The sequence below is a fragment of the Coffea eugenioides genome, chromosome 2 (genome assembly GCF_003713205.1).
Source record: "Coffea eugenioides isolate CCC68of chromosome 2, Ceug_1.0, whole genome shotgun sequence".
NCBI lineage: Eukaryota > Viridiplantae > Streptophyta > Magnoliopsida > Gentianales > Rubiaceae > Coffea > Coffea eugenioides.
In genome coordinates, this window is record NC_040036.1 from 14,440,906 (window position 1) to 14,457,928 (window position 17,023).

Consider the following 17,023-nt stretch of genomic DNA (forward strand, 5'->3'; position numbering starts at 1 on the left):
TTACATATATTCTAATGATTTATGTGCATCATCAATAATTTTGGAACAACTACAATGCATCAAATGCTTCATAGTCTCACCAAAAGGAATGTAAAAGGAATAACATGAATGTATCTCACATTTGTCATGTCCGGAGCCGCATTCTGTTGAGGGCGCCTCAACTCTAGTCTTTAACAATACAAGTAAAAATTCTTCTGTTCTCTTGCAACTGTGCCCCTTAAACTTTTTCAGATTTTCACTTTTCGATCACATTACCTCCTCTTAAACGTTAAAATATGCTTAAATTGCCCTTGCTAAGATTATTCGAAGTACCAAAGCATGTTACCTAATTCAAGGGAAAATGTGAAACAATTCTGGAGGCAACTGCATAACATTATTTTAAAGATGGATAACATATTTTTCTTCATAATGGGGTGCATTACAACTATTTCTTTTTCTAACCTCACAACTTCTCACATCTTTTTTGTTCTCAACTATCAGGTTCAAAATTTGAACTTTAAACCTAACAACGGGGAGAGCTCCACTGGGTTAACAACGTTAGTGATTTTAGATGTATTACAACTATGGTTTTTATACGCATCAAATTTTACACGTATAACATTGGCTCCGCTTGGATTAGCTATTTTTGAAACTGTTTTTTAAAAATGTTACTGTAACTTTATATATGAAAAACTTAATTATTATTGCGTCTACTCATCACGGGAACTTGCCTGCACTTAGCCTTGTCTTTATATTGATGAGAATACATATTTTAGAGCACGGATGGATGACCCTGCAATTCTCGCTAACCAATGCAACAGACACAAACATCAAGAAGACACATATTGTAGATATACTATTAAGAGTTAACGTTCAAAATTGCATGAAAGGATTTTGAATATTGCTTTCTTAATGTACAAATTTGTTGTTTTAGTATCTACACACGTGAAGTTAGTGCTGACGTTTTCTTCACACAATTGTAGCTAACAATTGCAAAACTCTACATTCGCAGACCATGCACATTTAATGGTCGACGGGTAATTGCAGACTCTTAATAGGGAGATGGGTCGGGGTTGGAACTTGGAACAGGTACTTTCTGACTCTTAGTACGGATTTCATTTCTTTTCTCCGCTTTTTTTTCCTTCCAATTCAATCAACATATGCTCATCCAAAAAAAAAATTTCTTGAACTTGTGGAAATTAATGCATTGCCACCAGCAATCCACCGGGACTTGTGAATCCGGCCGACGCGGCCCCGGTCGTGAGGCAGAATAGCTTTCTTGATGTTGATTTATCGTCTCCTGAGCCTGGCAAACTGAATATGATCACTACTGTTATCGCCTACTTCATCCTATCATATATAGTCCCCACAAAGGAAGATGATCGGTCATCACCCCCCGAGAATCCATGCAAAATCTTCACGAGAATTAGATCACCTTCAATTTGGCCATAGCTACCATGTAAAAACAGTAGTACATGCATGAGGAGCCCCTTGGTTGGTGTCCTTATGAAAACATTCATTGATTTACAAAATCAATCCATCTCCATTTTTTGACAAGCCATAAATAGCTCAAAGGGTTCAAATTGAAGTCAGTACAGATATAAACTAGTAGCATGCTTGTTTCACATGTATGATGTATCCCTCGGTGGCCTCTGGCTATTTTGAGCATGACTTTGTTCATGAAGTTAACTATTAGCCTAATGTCTATTGATAAGACATTTAGACTAAGACTAGTACTGGAATTGTAGATTGTCATCGGCCAACTCAGACTTCTGCTTCCTGAAAATAGTTGTTGCTTTGTTTTGATTATAAAAGGGAAAACGTGTTGTGGTTTATTAATGTATGCCCTGAAGAAAACAAAAGAAAAAAATGAAGTATAGATCAAAATATTCAGGATAACGAATTCTTGTAGCCTCTTATTTTTATATCTTGAAACATTTATGCATGGGCATACCAAATTATATTTAAGAAAGACAACATGTAAAATAATTCCAAACAAGTATACTCCAAAACACGACCATCGATACTCCTAGAGAGGTAATAATAATACACTATTGTTTATCTATCTTTTCCTTTTATTTCACTGTGATCTGGATAGGGAAAAGAATTGTATCATTTGCTTGAGGATTAATTGTACCCTGAAACCATATGGGGTAAACGTAGAGGAAGAACTGAAGTTTGAGAAATTCGATGAGATTGATCAGAGCCAGAAATTTTGCTTGGGGGAGGGGCAAATAATAGAGGATGTAGAAATTCAAAATAATGAAGCAAAGAAAGTATCTCAAATTACATTCCAAATTCAAAGTACCTTAACTAGCATTTAATACTAGGACAAATCTTAAACAAAACAGTCAAAATCAAACTCTCTATCATTTTATTCTTTAGCAATTCGAGTTTTAAGCGATGAAAATATTATTTTATTATCACTCACTACGTAGAAAATTATGAGTGGTTATACTTTTTTGCAAAAAAATAGAATTCAAAGAAATTAAGTTTGATTTGATACTAAAGTATAATAATATAGAAAAAATCACATATTACCATATTGCATTAAAGTTAGATGTTAAGAATAATAATCTCCACTTAAGAATAATTCTTTAAATAAAGAATAATTAAAGATTGAAAATATAATAGAGCAATATCTCCAGAGTATTGAAAAATTAGCAATAGTAGTATTTGCCTCAGAGTATTTGGAATTGGAGTTTAGGGATTGATAGATAAGTTCAAAATAATTTGTGACAGTGGCGTATTGACTTTATATGTTGATTTTATTTTCATTTTCATTTTTTACTTCTATTTTAATTGGTATTTCAGTTGAGTCTACGTAGGATTTGATCGATACTTTTAATTTATTTAAGAATTAGAGGTTGTTATCTTATGTGAAATTAAGTTATGTAGAGAAAGGATGTGAAAGTTACTATTAATTATTTTGGAGGAGCAAAATTGGAGAATTTTATTAAATTGTTAGCAATAAGTATATACCAAAATAGGATTCACCAAAAATTTTGTTCCCCTCGTGGTGGACCATGATGTTACTTCCATACATATAGAAAGCTGAGTTTTATGCAAAGATCACAGATTGTATGATAGTGAAAACACGTAATCGCCAATATTAACTCTGTATCCCATACATAACTCTCAAAAAAATTTGTTGATTTGATGAGTCATGAAGCCTTTGCCAACCACATACTACTGGGATGATTTTGCCCAACTGTTTTGTATATTTGACAGATACAGTTCTGCTATTTGGTCACTTTCTCCATAATAATAAGAATAAGCAATGTTGTTGTTATACTTAGACAATCAATTCTTGGACCAACAAAAGGAAATCACCGACCTTCTGCTCATTGCTTACTCGTGTGCTTAATTGGCTAAATCTGCATGTATAGGTTGGCTAAACTAGTTTTTCTTGGGTCCCTATTTGGTTTGCATTTGCTATAGAGGTATTCAATATAAACATATTTGGAATGGCCCTTGATATGAAGTAAGATATATTGCATTAGTTACTCCCTTGTAGTCTTGTGCCATGTCGTGTAACTCACAATACCATTTTTTTTTCAACAAATGATAATATCTTTATATATATTAACACTTGATAATACAAGGATTAATTGCAAAAGGGGGCAATAGCCCCTTCATCTATTCTATTTGCTTTTATCAACCAACTTGAGAAGTCATCTACCCAATCTATGTCATTAACTAGCTTTGATGCAAAAAGTGCTAGCCTATGACTTGCTATATTAGATGCTCTAGGCACCCAAGATATTGTGCAGTAATCAAAATAATTTCTACTAAAAATTTAAAAAAAAAAAAGAAGAACAATCTAGACACTGAAAAATGATGTAGTTTACCTGCTTGAAGCTTGAGTTATATAGTCCATTAATGATCTTTTAATGGTATAGATCAAAGTTGCAGCTCTGGTTTCTTTTTGAAATATTAATTGTTATCATGTCAAACCATCTAGCCCTTTAAGAATATTCTATTCCACATATGGTGGAGCCAGTGAATGCAAGCGATAAATTAATGTGTACAACTACTAATTTGTGACAATATAGATTTGCTATCAACTTCAGATTGCAAATTGCTATAATATAGCCATATTCCAACATATATCAAGATGACCAAGGCACCTACGGTGTTGAATATTTATCATCATCATTGTCCAAGAATGAGAGGTCTAAACTGACTAAAATGCTGGAAATTCTTGTGGATAATGACTAGGAAGACTACTCGATTATAATCGCTGGTATGACTATAAAAATTGTTAAAAATAATTTTTGAATCTAAGACTCCGTTTGGATTGGCTATATTTTCAAAAAACAAAATTTTCAAATACAATGTTACAGTAATATACAATAACTCAAAAACTATCTCATCCATATTAGTATATCAAATATTTCAAAAAAATTTTATAGTAAAAATTTTTCATATACACTGCGACAATAAAATATTTCAAAAACACCCCAAAAACTAACTAATCCAAACAGAGCCCTTGCTATTTGAGCCCAACGGGTACCCAAGTATTTCCCAAAATTTTTCATCAATTAATGGGTACAATTGGGATTTGTTCCATTTTAAACCCAATATCAAATTTCAGTACCCATCCCGCCCAAAGTCCGCAACGGATCTTCTGTCCTACACCCTGTGTCACTCTCTATCCCACTTTTTATTATATTGCTATTTCTCCCACATAAACATCATGTTTTAATTCTTTTTTGCTTCTTTAAGATCCAATAACTATTAATTAAGTAAAAAATAAATACAACAGCTTCAAAAAAGTAATATATAATAGAAAATTAAAAAATACAGCAGAAAATTCATAAAAAATCTCATTTTTTATGCATTTTGATTTTTTGAGTTTGTTAAATATTGTGTATTACTCAATTAATAGTTATTGGATCTTAAGGAAACAAAAAAGAATTAAAACATGATGTTTATGTAAGAGAAATAGCAATATAATAAAAAGTGGGACAGAGAGTGGCACAAGATGTAGGACAGAAGATCCGTTGCGCCCAAAGTCCCTATGGGCATGGGTAACCCATTGGGACTTGGGACAAATTGCCACCTCTAATTGCAATAAAGACTCTTAAATCTTATACCATTAAGTTCTTGATTATTAGATCTACCATAATCTGCATGTCACATATTCAAAAGGCCAAAAAGGATTTACAAATAGGAAGTTACAAAAATCAAAGCCAAATGTTGCCAGCAGAAGAATAAATCATCAATGCAAGTCCATGCAGGCAAGTAGTTCCTAAATGCATTTAATCATCAATCACCCACACAAGGATAGACTTCTAACATCTGCTACTCAAAAGATCGGTGAGTAGAGGAGACAAGCTTCATCAACCATTACTCTTCAGCTTCTCAATCTATCTGTTGTGCCTCTTGCCAAGGTAACTTTTGAAGGTAGATTTGAGAGCAGAGTTATAGTTCGGTCCAAGCTTCTGGACTGGACATCTTGGGGCTACGGACATTAAAGGATCGCTTGGATTGATTATGGGCAATTTCATCCCATAATTTTCTGGAGTTATTACTCTCACAAAGATTGTTGGAAAAATTGGATTTTACAATCAGCTTAGCTTCAAAGAACCAGAGGAACTTAAGTCATGTAGACCACATGTTTGTCATAATGCCTATACAGAAAACTAGCTTTGGATTTGGTAACCTGGATTTGGTTTTCTAGCCAAAGGTGAAGTCCACTCCGGTTCTATAAACTTCTACATTCTTACCATTTTTGTGCTAAGGTTTACAAGAAGTAGTTTGGGCAGTGGTGCGGCAGTCCATGGCTGCCGTACGGCCACCTGATGGAGGGCAGCCTGCCCCCCCTACATTTCAACGCAAATCATTTTCTGATTTGTTCACGAAAAACTCACAGCAGCCGACACTATCCTTTGCGGCACAGGAGGCTACACACAAAGGAGAACCTGCATTGATTTTCCCACAGGCAGCGGTTGAAGCTTTGGCCAGTCCATTTCGTTTTGCATTGATTGGGAAATTCTCTAGAGGTAGACCGAAGTTGGAGGAGGTGAGGAAATTCATTGCATCGCTGGATTTACGTGAGAACCCGACGATTGGCCTATTGGACGCAAGACATGTGTTAATTCAGTTGAACAATGAAGCTGATTTCCATCGTGTATGGTTCAGAAGGATCTGGTATGTGGCTTCATTCCCCATGAGAGTATTCAAATGGACCACAGACTTCCATGTTGATAGGGAGTCGTCGGTGGTTCCGCTGTGGCTTCAATTACCAAAGCTCCCGCTGCATTTTTTCAATAAGGAGGTGATTTTTCAGATTGCTTCTATGGTGGGTAACCCTTTGTTGGTTGATGCGGCTACCCTTGCGGTGTCACGACCAAGTGTGGCACGGGTGTGTGTTGAGATGGATTTGTTGCGGTCGACTCCGTCGCGGGTTTGGATTGGCAATGGAAATCATACTGGTTTTTGGCAAGAGCTGGTGGTTGAGAACCTTCCAAGGTACTGCTCACATTGTTTCCGCCAAGGTCACGATGTGGAGATTTGTCATGTTTTAAAGCCCGAATTGAGAGGAACCTCTGGTCAACATGCCAAGACTACTGGGCCTGATGGGCCTTCGGAGGATAATACAAAAAACCCAGCAAGGTTGATACAAGATGATGCAGTGATTGATGGGGCAAAGGGAGAAGTTAATAGAGTTGTGGCTAGCAAAGAGTTAGTTGCTCATGATCAGTCACCAGGTGGTACATCTCACGAGCCTGAGCAAGAGGACCAGGTGCAGCAGTCCTCTGATACTATAGCAGCACAGCATGAGAGGAAAACGGAGGAGGAATGTGGGGCGGTGGCTGTCGAAGGTATCGAGGTGGTACTTGGACATGAGAAAGGAGAGGAAGGTTCTGAGATTGCAGGGAGTGCGCTGCCCGCGAGGGTGGTCGTGTGTTCTGCTGAGGGACATATTGATGACATACAGGATTCTCAAAGGAGGGTAGGTACCCTCTCCCCTAGGGGCAAGGACCTTGTCCGACAGGAGAAGTCATCACTACAGACCGGGCATTTGGAGACGGTGTCACGTGATCTCCGAGCTGGTCTCCCGTCAGATAGAACACTACGCTCCATGGTTAGTTCTTCATCAAATTCTTTTTCTGTCCTTTCTGATGATTAAGTTTCTTTTTTGGAATATAAGAGGGGTAGCTCGTGCTCCTAATTTAAGACGATTAAGGAAACTTATTAAAATGTATGATCTTCAATTGGTGGTTGTTGTTGAACCTAAATTGAGGGTGGAGTCAATCACTAATATTAGAATTAAATTGGGGATGGATTGTTGCTTGTTCAATCTTTGGGGTTCTGTTTGGATTTTCTACCGGTCGTTGTTTACGTGTCAGATTACAGGGGAGTCTCCCCAACATCTAACTATTAGAGTTAAATCTCATTTTTTTCAAGACTTCATTACTTTATCTTGTATACATGCGAAGTGTACGGAGCAGGAAAGAGAAAACTTGTGGAATGCACTTTTGGGGGATAAACCCGACTTCAACCCTTGGTTTTTGATAGGAGATTTCAATGTGGTCATAAATACCGAGGAGAAGAGGGGTGGATTGCCATTTAGACCGTCGGAGGGATCAGAATTTTTGAATTTCATGACGATGGCCGGTGTCTGTGATGCGGGATTCTCTGGTTCAAGATATACCTGGTGTAATAACCGTTCGGGAACGGCGCGGATATGGAAACGTCTGGACCGCTTACTTCTATGCGGGCGTGCTTTAGAGCTTCCATACCAAATCATGGTGCAACATTTAGGACGTGACCCGTCGGATCATGCTCCATTATTGTTGTCGGTGGATACGAAACTAGATAACAAACCCAAGCCGTTCCGTTTCTTAAACATCTGGACTACTCATCCTGGTTTACTGGGGGTTATCAAGGATTGTTGGGCTCAACCAGTCAATGGTTCTCCTTTGCAAGTATTGGCCTTGAAGTTGAGGAATGTTAAAAATGCCCTCAAGCAATGGTCTAGAACGACATTTGGGGATATTTTTCAGGGAGCACGTGATGCCGAACGTATGGTAACAGAGGCTGAAACAGCATACGACCTGGATCCTACTGAGCAACGGCGGAGCGAGTTACATCATGCTCGGGCTCGGTTACGCAGAGCGCTTATAGTTGAGGAGGGTTTTTGGAAACAAAAGGCGCGGGTAAGGTGGCTCTCGGACGGAGATAGGAACACCAAATATTTTCATTCCTTGGTCACGGAAAGGAGGCATAGGGCAGTAATTCATCGGATCAAAGATACCGCTGGAGAGTGGATCGATGAGGAATGCCAGATTGGGGAAGCAGCAGTGGGTTTCTTTAAGGAGCTTTTCACAGCAGAGGGGGGCCTTCCTTGCCTTACTGGTCTGCAGATCATACCGAAATTGATAACGGACCAAGAAAACTCACGGTTAACGGACATTCCATCTCTTACAGAAGTTAAAGACATAGTCTTTGCTATGGACGGAGAGAGCACACCAGGCCGGACGGGTTTACAGGGAAATTCTTTACCTTTGCTTGGGAGGTAGTGGCTTTGGATATATACCGTGCGGTTATCAGCTTTTTCTGCGGCGCTGAACTACCTAGGAGTATCACGGCTACTTCAATTGTGTTGTTACCCAAAGTGGAGAACCCCCAAGATTTCAAGCAATTTCGGCCAATCAGTCTATGTAACTTCACTAACAAAATCATTTCCAAACTATTATCGACAAGATTGGCGATAATATTACCCCGGATTATATCTCCACAGCAAAGTGGGTTTGTCCAAGGGAGGCAGATTACAGATAATTTCTTGTTAGCCCAAGAGTTAGTAGCGGATATTAAAAAATCAAATCGGGGTGGCAACGTGGTCATCAAGTTAGATATGATGAAGGCTTATGATAGAGTCTCATGGCCCTTTCTACTACAGGTGTTACGGTATTTCGGGTTCAGTGAAACTTGGATAGACATGATATGGCGCTTAATATCGAATATTTGGTTTTCGGTGCTTGTAAATGGCGGTTCACACGGCTTTTTCAAATCTTCACGGGGTTTACGGCAAGGAGATCCCATTTCACCAGCCTTATTCGTTATTGGAGCTGAGTTGTTGTCTCGAGCCCTCAACAAGCTACCCACACAGAGAGGATTTACTCCGTTTAAAGTGCCTCCTCATTGTCCTATAATTACGCATTTGGCATTCGCCGATGACGTGATTATCTTTTCTAGTGGCAGCAGGTCATCCCTACATTTGATTAAACGAGTTCTGGAAGATTATAGTGAGGCATCAGGTCAGCGGCTCAACCCTCAGAAGAGTTGTTTCCTTACTCATCCACGCTCACCAGCTCAGAGGACAGCGGTTGTTAACCAGGTATTGGGATATAATAGAAGAGTATTTCCGATACGGTACCTTGGTTGTCCCTTATATGACGGAAGGAGTAAGACGATTTACTATACGGATACATATAATGCGGTGGCGAATAGCATTTTGTCTTGGAAGAACCAGATTTTATCGTCAGGGGGCAAGGTGGTATTGATTCAGAGCGTGTTAGCCTCTATGCCAATTCATTTGCTGGCAACCGCGTCCCCTCCAAAAGGGATGTTGATGGCCCTAGAGAAATTGTTTGCCAAGTTCTTGTGGGGATCCTTGAATTTGGGGAACAAGTACCATTGGATCAGTTGGGCAGATCTGTGTCGGCCGAAGGATGAAGGGGGTGTAGGCCTGCGGGGGTTGATGCAGGTCTACGACTCATTTTCCATTAAACTCTGGTGGAAATTCCGGCAACAGCAATCATTATGGGCAAAGTTTATGCTCCAAAAGTATTGTGCAGGGCAGCACCCTTGTCTTGCTGATATTGGTCATCGGGGATCCCAGGCTTGGAGGAGGATGGTCACAATGCAGCGTTTTGGGGAGGAGAATATTACTTGGATAGTTCGTGAGGGTGCTTTGGATTTTTGGCATGACAATTGGATGGGGTCAGGAGCGCTTTGCAACAAGGTGGATGTCTTCCATGATCATTCCGTGGTTGATTTTGTAGATCGACGGGTCTGGAATGTGGGCATGCTCCATCAATTCTTAGATGGAGAACTGGTTAGGCAGGTTCTGGAGCTTGATCCTCCTTCAGGTAGGGGCAATGACAGAATGGTGTGGACATTAACGAACTCGGGTGTTTTTTCCACTGCATCGGCTTACTCATTGATCAGTCATTCCAATGACACCTCTTGGCTTTTTGCCCGTATATGGCAGCAAGGCCTTCCAGTCAAGATCTCTTTTTTTATGTTACGACTACTACAGGGGAGGCTCCCTCTTATGGATCGACTAAAGAGGTTTGGGGTCTATGGCCCATCTAAATGCTTCTGTTGTCAGAACCCTCAGGAAGAGGCCTTGAATCATGTATTTTGCTCAGGAGAAGGGGCACGATCGGTCTGGCGTCAATTCGAGAGTACTGCTGGTGAATTTAGTGGGGTGCATACAACACGTCACATGGTGTGGTCTTGTTGGGTAAGGAGGGGAACTAATGACCGTGTAAAATTTTTACAAAATATACTTCCTTCGGTAGTATGCTGGGTTTTGTGGAAAATAAGGAATGAAGGGGTGTTTGAAGATCGGAAGATGAGGATAAGGGATACGGTGACTCGGATTGTTCAGCTTCTTCATGATTTTCTTCAATCACGGTTCCCGGGGGTGCAGTGTTCTGCTCCTACATGGGAAGGGTTACTTCTCGAGTTGGGTAGTCATCAAAGGCGGATGATTATTAAGCCAGTTTATTGGGTAACTCCGTGTGGAGGTTATAAGTTGAACTCAGATGGATGCTCTCGGGGAAACCCAGGAAGGAGTGGGGGGGGTGGACTTGTGCGAGACAGTCGAGGAAATTTTGTATTTGGATACGCGGAGCCCTTCGGAGTGATAACTAGCATGCAAGCAGAACTTCGAGCGTTGTTATGGGGAGTTAGACATTGTGTGATTCGAGGGTACTTGGAGTTACACTTAGAGGCAGATTCTCTCACCCTGGTTCAGATTGTTCAAGGGACTAGTGCGTGTCCTTGGCGTCTACAGAGAGATCTGGATGAGTTGATGATATTCAAGCAGTCTTTCCAATCCATCACACACTGCTACAGAGAAGCAAACACACCGGCAGATCATCTGGCAAATTTTGGTGCTGATGCTTGCGCAGGTCATGTGTTTAATACATTTTCAGATTTACCACTATTGGTCAGGGGGGCTATTAGATTAGATCGATTGGGACTTCCTACGTTTCGTACACGGTGTCTGGCATGAATGGGAATAAGAAGCAAAAAAGACCAATGCAGGTGAAAGTGACAAGATTAACCGCTGAGCTTCAAGGATCAACATTCAGATTCACTGGAAGACATCCTAATATGGACAACGGAAGATTTAATCTTAGTATCAGATTTTCAGTGCTTAATCCTTCGCTATATTGTATATTTATTGTCAAATTGTGGTTTGATGGCAGGGAGTTTCGTCCTTTTATAAGGGGAAATTCTGCCGAAATTTTTATAAAATAATAAAATTTTATGAAGAAAAAAAAATATTATTACTAAAAAAAAAAAAATCATCAATCACCCTTGGTTGGCTACGTTACCGGCATCCTTCGTGAAGCCATCCACGATCGGACAATTTTGGGGATGCGGGCAATTTAAGGACCACTTTCATTTATTAGTTCGTTCCCGGCTCTTCTCTGTCACATTCCTTTCTTGCTCTTCGGACGCTAGCTGCTCAAATCTTTCATTGCTTTAGCATTTTCTGCCTCGCCTTTTGAGATGATGATTCAGGCTGCATTTGATTCTTTCTTTGCAGAATCAAATTCATTTGCAGAAACCTAATGTTCGGTTAGTTCTTGAACTCAATTTGTTTGACAGAAAACGTCAAAATTTTTACATGTTTTGCACCGGTAAAAACTAGGCAAAGAAAGTTGGTTTTACAATTCTTATTAAAAGGGGTGTTACAACGGTAAAAGATAGGTAAGAATATTAATCTTCTAATTCTTATTAAGAAGGGAGTTGTAGCGTAGTGAGGCTAAATTGCAGCTTTTTGTTGGGTCAATGGAGATTTTAAACTTTAAATGGATGAAGAAGGGAAATGTTAGACTTTAAAAGTCGAACTAAAAATCTCATGTTGTTAAATTAATGTCTCTATCAACAAAGGTAAGACCACATAAAATTATAATTTGCGATAATTATTTGAGGAAGTTCATATGCTAATAAAGTATTATTATCTACCAATTTGTGTAAATTTCGGTAGAAGTAGAATTAGTATGCCATTGACTAAATTAAATTCACTCTGACGTATTAAGAAATTGCTAATATCTTAGTTTGTGTATACATACAATTACTTCTAATCTACTTTAACGTTGATACGCCGAACACCATCATCAGAATTTAGAGGACTTATATTTAATGTTATAGTTATCATGTCAGAAACCTCCCTCGAATTTCTGACAATTTTAATTATTGCCCTTAAATTTTCAATATTACACCTGACTCTCCTATTTCCAATTAATATTGGAGTAACAAAAATAGCAGATTACAACACAGATTTAGTCCTAATTACTATTGGTATGTTAAGCACTGAGTGTATCTTCAAATAAAGTGCACTAGAATAAGCCATCTACACATATTGCATTAAGGAAATCAATTTTAGTAAAATAAAATCTCATGTAACTGTGTACCAAAGGCCAGCTTTCAAATGGAGCTATAAGAACGTAGGGCAGGAACGGTTGAAAATTGATTAAAAAAAAAAGAAACTGTAATGCTCCAATCATTGTATGTAGTTATGTACAATGATTTTAACATTGCATATGAGGTCCATAAAAAATTATTTTATATTTACTTTGTATTTATACTCTGAAGAAATAAATATACATCTTGTGCAATGGACAAAATCAGCAGAAACAATTGATCTACCAACTGTTTGTGCCCTAATGTCCAGCTTCCAGATGGGGTGACCAAAAAGGTTAAAGGCACTGGCCCAAAATATATTAGAAAAAGAACACTAAATTGAGCAAGGAGTTCAGATATTCATACATCAATTTCAGCACAGGGCCCTCTTGTTCTCTCTTTTTGGTATTCAACTCTTTTCTCCAATTCCAAAACAACTGTGAATAAAATAAGACAAATCACTCAGTAAGAAGAGGGGTGGGGTGAGCTAAGTTGGTTGTTTGTCACCATTTGACAGGCTCAGCATAATGCAGTGAAAGTGATGTATCAGCCCTATCAAAATTCAAAACAAAATCTCTTCATCCCTTCCATTAGTGCTTTGCATGTTCCATTCAACTGCCTCACCTAAATAGTTGGCCATGCAAACATTTCCTTTCCTTGTCCTTTTGTCAAGAAATTAAGGGCTATAGAAGGTGCTGATTATATCTAATTGTTTTTAAGTTCACCTGCTGTTCGCTTTTAAGCTAACTAATGTTTGAATCATAATCGAAGCTCATAATGATCTTGTTACTGCAAGAACAAGATTAAACTTTATTAGTTCAAATTCTTTGCTTGGGTAGTTGTTTATTTTAGTATTTTAATTAGTACTTGACCTTGTTCTCATCTCTAAGATTATTTTATTAATAAGGAACAAATCTTTATTGTACTCTTTTTTTTTGTTGCTTGTAATATGCAATGAATAGTTATTAACTCCTAAATTTCATTGTTTCCCACGGATATATATACGCATACACACATTTGGATTCCCATGCATTTACAATTAAAGAAACGATTATGTACTTTATGTACTTTAATGAAGTTAGTACTTCCACCAAAGGGAACTACAATACTTAATAACATTTTTGAAACTAATGATATCAAGATCATGTCATAAATTTAGCAAAGGCATTTTCAATTACACCAATTACAATTATTCTCTCTTTGTTAATGTGTAGGAAATAACCTCCATAATCTCAGGTAAATTTAAATACTGCAAGAAATGCAAGTGCAGAGGAGTGATTAATTTGAACAATTAGACATTAATGCAAATGGAAGCCAATTGTCACTCCTATGTTGTCTAGGGTAAGTAATAAACAAATTTTCAGCTTAATAAAGGACCAAAAAATTTATTCTTTTTTTTCTAAAGTCCTTCAAGCGAAAAAAAAATTCTATGATGTTTATCAATTTGTTTAGTCTATAGCATACATGGACTAGTGATTTCTCTAAAATCATTGCTTTTATCCAAAACGACTGTTAATGGACTCCAATAGAATTATTACTTTTACTAAACAAAGTTTCAAATACACTTACGGCATATAAATATAGCTATTGCTTGTTTAAAGGCAAGAATTAATGAGTTTTGTGTCCTGTACTATGGACTCCTACATAAGCACAACATTACTTAAAATACTGATCTGGCTTTCCTCTTCTGAAGAGTTTTAAATAGCAACACTCAAAATACATAATCAGCAATGATCAAATCAAGTAAAATTTTTCATGGCTGTCAATGTTATAAAAAAAGTTGCAAAACAAACAAGTGAAATACATACATGGCATACAGCTATAGCTAATGTTTATTTAAAGGGATAATTGCAGAAACCTCCCCTGAGGTTTCTGACATTTGCACTGACCTCCCCTGAGGTTACTAATCCTTTGCAAATTCAGTCCAAACGATTAAAATATTGTTTTAGGGAGTGAAATTAGAATTTTTTTACCAAATTTGTCCTTTGTACTACATGTCCAATGAATGACAAAATACTACAAATCAATTAACAATTAATAAACTTTAAGGAGTATAGTTTATAGGCAGATATGCATTACCTATTTAAAGTACCGGCTCTTTATGGGTATTTTACTTTCAAACATTTAATTTAATACAAATATTTACGCTCAAATACATATTTGTATTTACTTTCAAATATTTAATTTTTGTTAAATACAAAAACTACCAATCTCTCTTCCGTAAAAATATTAATATAACACGTTTTTAATTTTAGTTACAAACATTTATGTATTTAACATAAATTAAATGATTCAGAATAAAATACCCATAAAAAGCCAATACTTTACTCATGTAATGGATGAAAGCTATAAAGAATTAATACTTTATGGGTCATTTTTTTTTAAAAAAAATATTTAATTTATATTAAATAAATAGCCTACCGATTTCCTTTTTGCAAGAATATTACTGTAACACTTTTTGAATTTTACTAACAAACATTGATATATTTATCATAAATTAAATGTTTGAAAGTAAAATATCCGTAAAAAGCAGGTACTTTAAATGAGTAATGCGTGTTTGCCTATAAAGAGTCGGTAATTATTTAAAGTACCAGTTCTTTAAGGGTAGTTTACTTTCAAACATTTAATTTAATACAAATATTTATACTCAAATACAGATTTGTATTTATTTTCAAATATTTAATTTTTGTTAAATACAAAACCTATCAATCTCTCTTCCGTAAAAATATTAATATAACCCTATTTCAATTTTAGTTACAAACATTTATGTATTTAACATAAATTAAATGATTCAGAATAAAATGCACATAAAGAGCGAATACTTTACTCATGTAATGGATGAAAATCATAAAAAATTAATACTTTATGGGCCATTTATTTTTTTAAAAAAAAATATTTAATTTATATTAAATAAATAACCTATCGATTTCCTTTTTGCAAGAATATTACTATAACAATTTTTGAATTTTACTTACAAATATTGATATATTTATCATAAATTAAATATTTGAAAGTAAAATACTCGTAAAGAGCTGGTACTTTAAATGAGTAATGCGTGTTTGCCCATAAATTTTACTCCTTAAAATTTATTAATTGTTAATTGATTTATAGTACTTTGTCATTCATTGGATATGTAGTACAAAGGGCAAATCTGGTACAAAATTCTAATTTCACTCCCTAAAATAATATTTTAATCGTTTGGACTAAATTTGCAAAGGATTAGTAACCTCAGGGGAGGTCAGTGTAATTTTTCAAACCACAGGGGAGGTCAGTGCAAATGTCAGAAACCTCAGAGGAGGTTTCTGCAATTATCCCTTATTTAAATGCAAGAAATTATGAATTTTGTGTCCTGTAAAATGGACTCATAACCACAACATAACATCAATTACCTAATCATTTTTTTCCCTTTTTTGAAAAGTTATAGGTGGCAATACTTAAAGTACATAATCAGCAAAATTCAAATTGAGTAAAATCATATGGTTATCAGTGTCTAAAAAAAATTAAAAAATATAACAAAGGAAATACCAAAACAAACAGGTGACATCACTCTTAACAAATCCCAACATCATGATGACTAAGAAAACCTTTAAATCGAATTAACCAATGTCACAATGGATCTTTGTTAAAGATAAAAGTGTAAAACTTGGAATTTATTCAACATTAAGTCAAACCCCCCAAGTCAAAATTTGGACATAAATAAGACCCCCTGAATTCAAACCAAGTAACCCCCAAAATTCCACGAATATATGCAATATATCGCGTGATTTTCAATTAAGTTAAAAAAAAGCCGACCGTTGGAAACCTCTTTTCACTTTCCTAATTTTCTACTATATCCCATATCTGAAAAATTTCTCACATTGTACTCCTCCAACTAATCACCATATATAGCTTTGCACCAGAAGTTCCACTCTCTCAGTCAGCGCGTTACTCTTCTGAAATGCAGCATAGCCCAATCGGCCTAGCCTAGCAACACTCCCTCTCGCTAACGTGAGTGAAAATTCAGGGTTATTGCATCATTAATTACTGTATGTTTTTTTAAGCCTTCGTAGGTTATGAGTTCAAACAAGACGTGCTTGCTTATGCTCAACCCAAAAAAAAAAGGTTCTTAATCATTGTAGATGTGATTTTAAATAGTAACTCATGTTTAACCTTTTACAAATTTCTCAAGAACCATATGTATAATTTAATTTCGTTGGAGGTGAAGTCTTATTTTAATTTCGTTGGTGATTAAGTAAACTTCTCTAGTCTTGATAGTTTAAAATTTATTTTACATTTGACATTTGGGCACCTTCTTATATTTGATAAAATTTTTCTTGTTTAGTAGATTTACTAAAATGATTAAATTTGATGAGTTATTTTTTTTATATGAATTTCTACTTATTCGAGC

General features: G+C 36.5%; 1 protein-coding gene across 1 annotated transcript; it reads left to right on the forward strand.

Moving 5' to 3' along the window:
- The first annotated feature begins 7,187 nt into the window (after positions 1–7,187).
- On the forward strand, positions 7,188–8,510 carry LOC113757157. The gene has a single exon (XM_027300569.1). It carries the CDS (start codon positions 7,188–7,190, stop codon positions 8,508–8,510), a length of 1,323 nt encoding a protein of 440 aa, XP_027156370.1.
- The last annotated feature ends 8,513 nt before the right edge of the window (positions 8,511–17,023 follow it).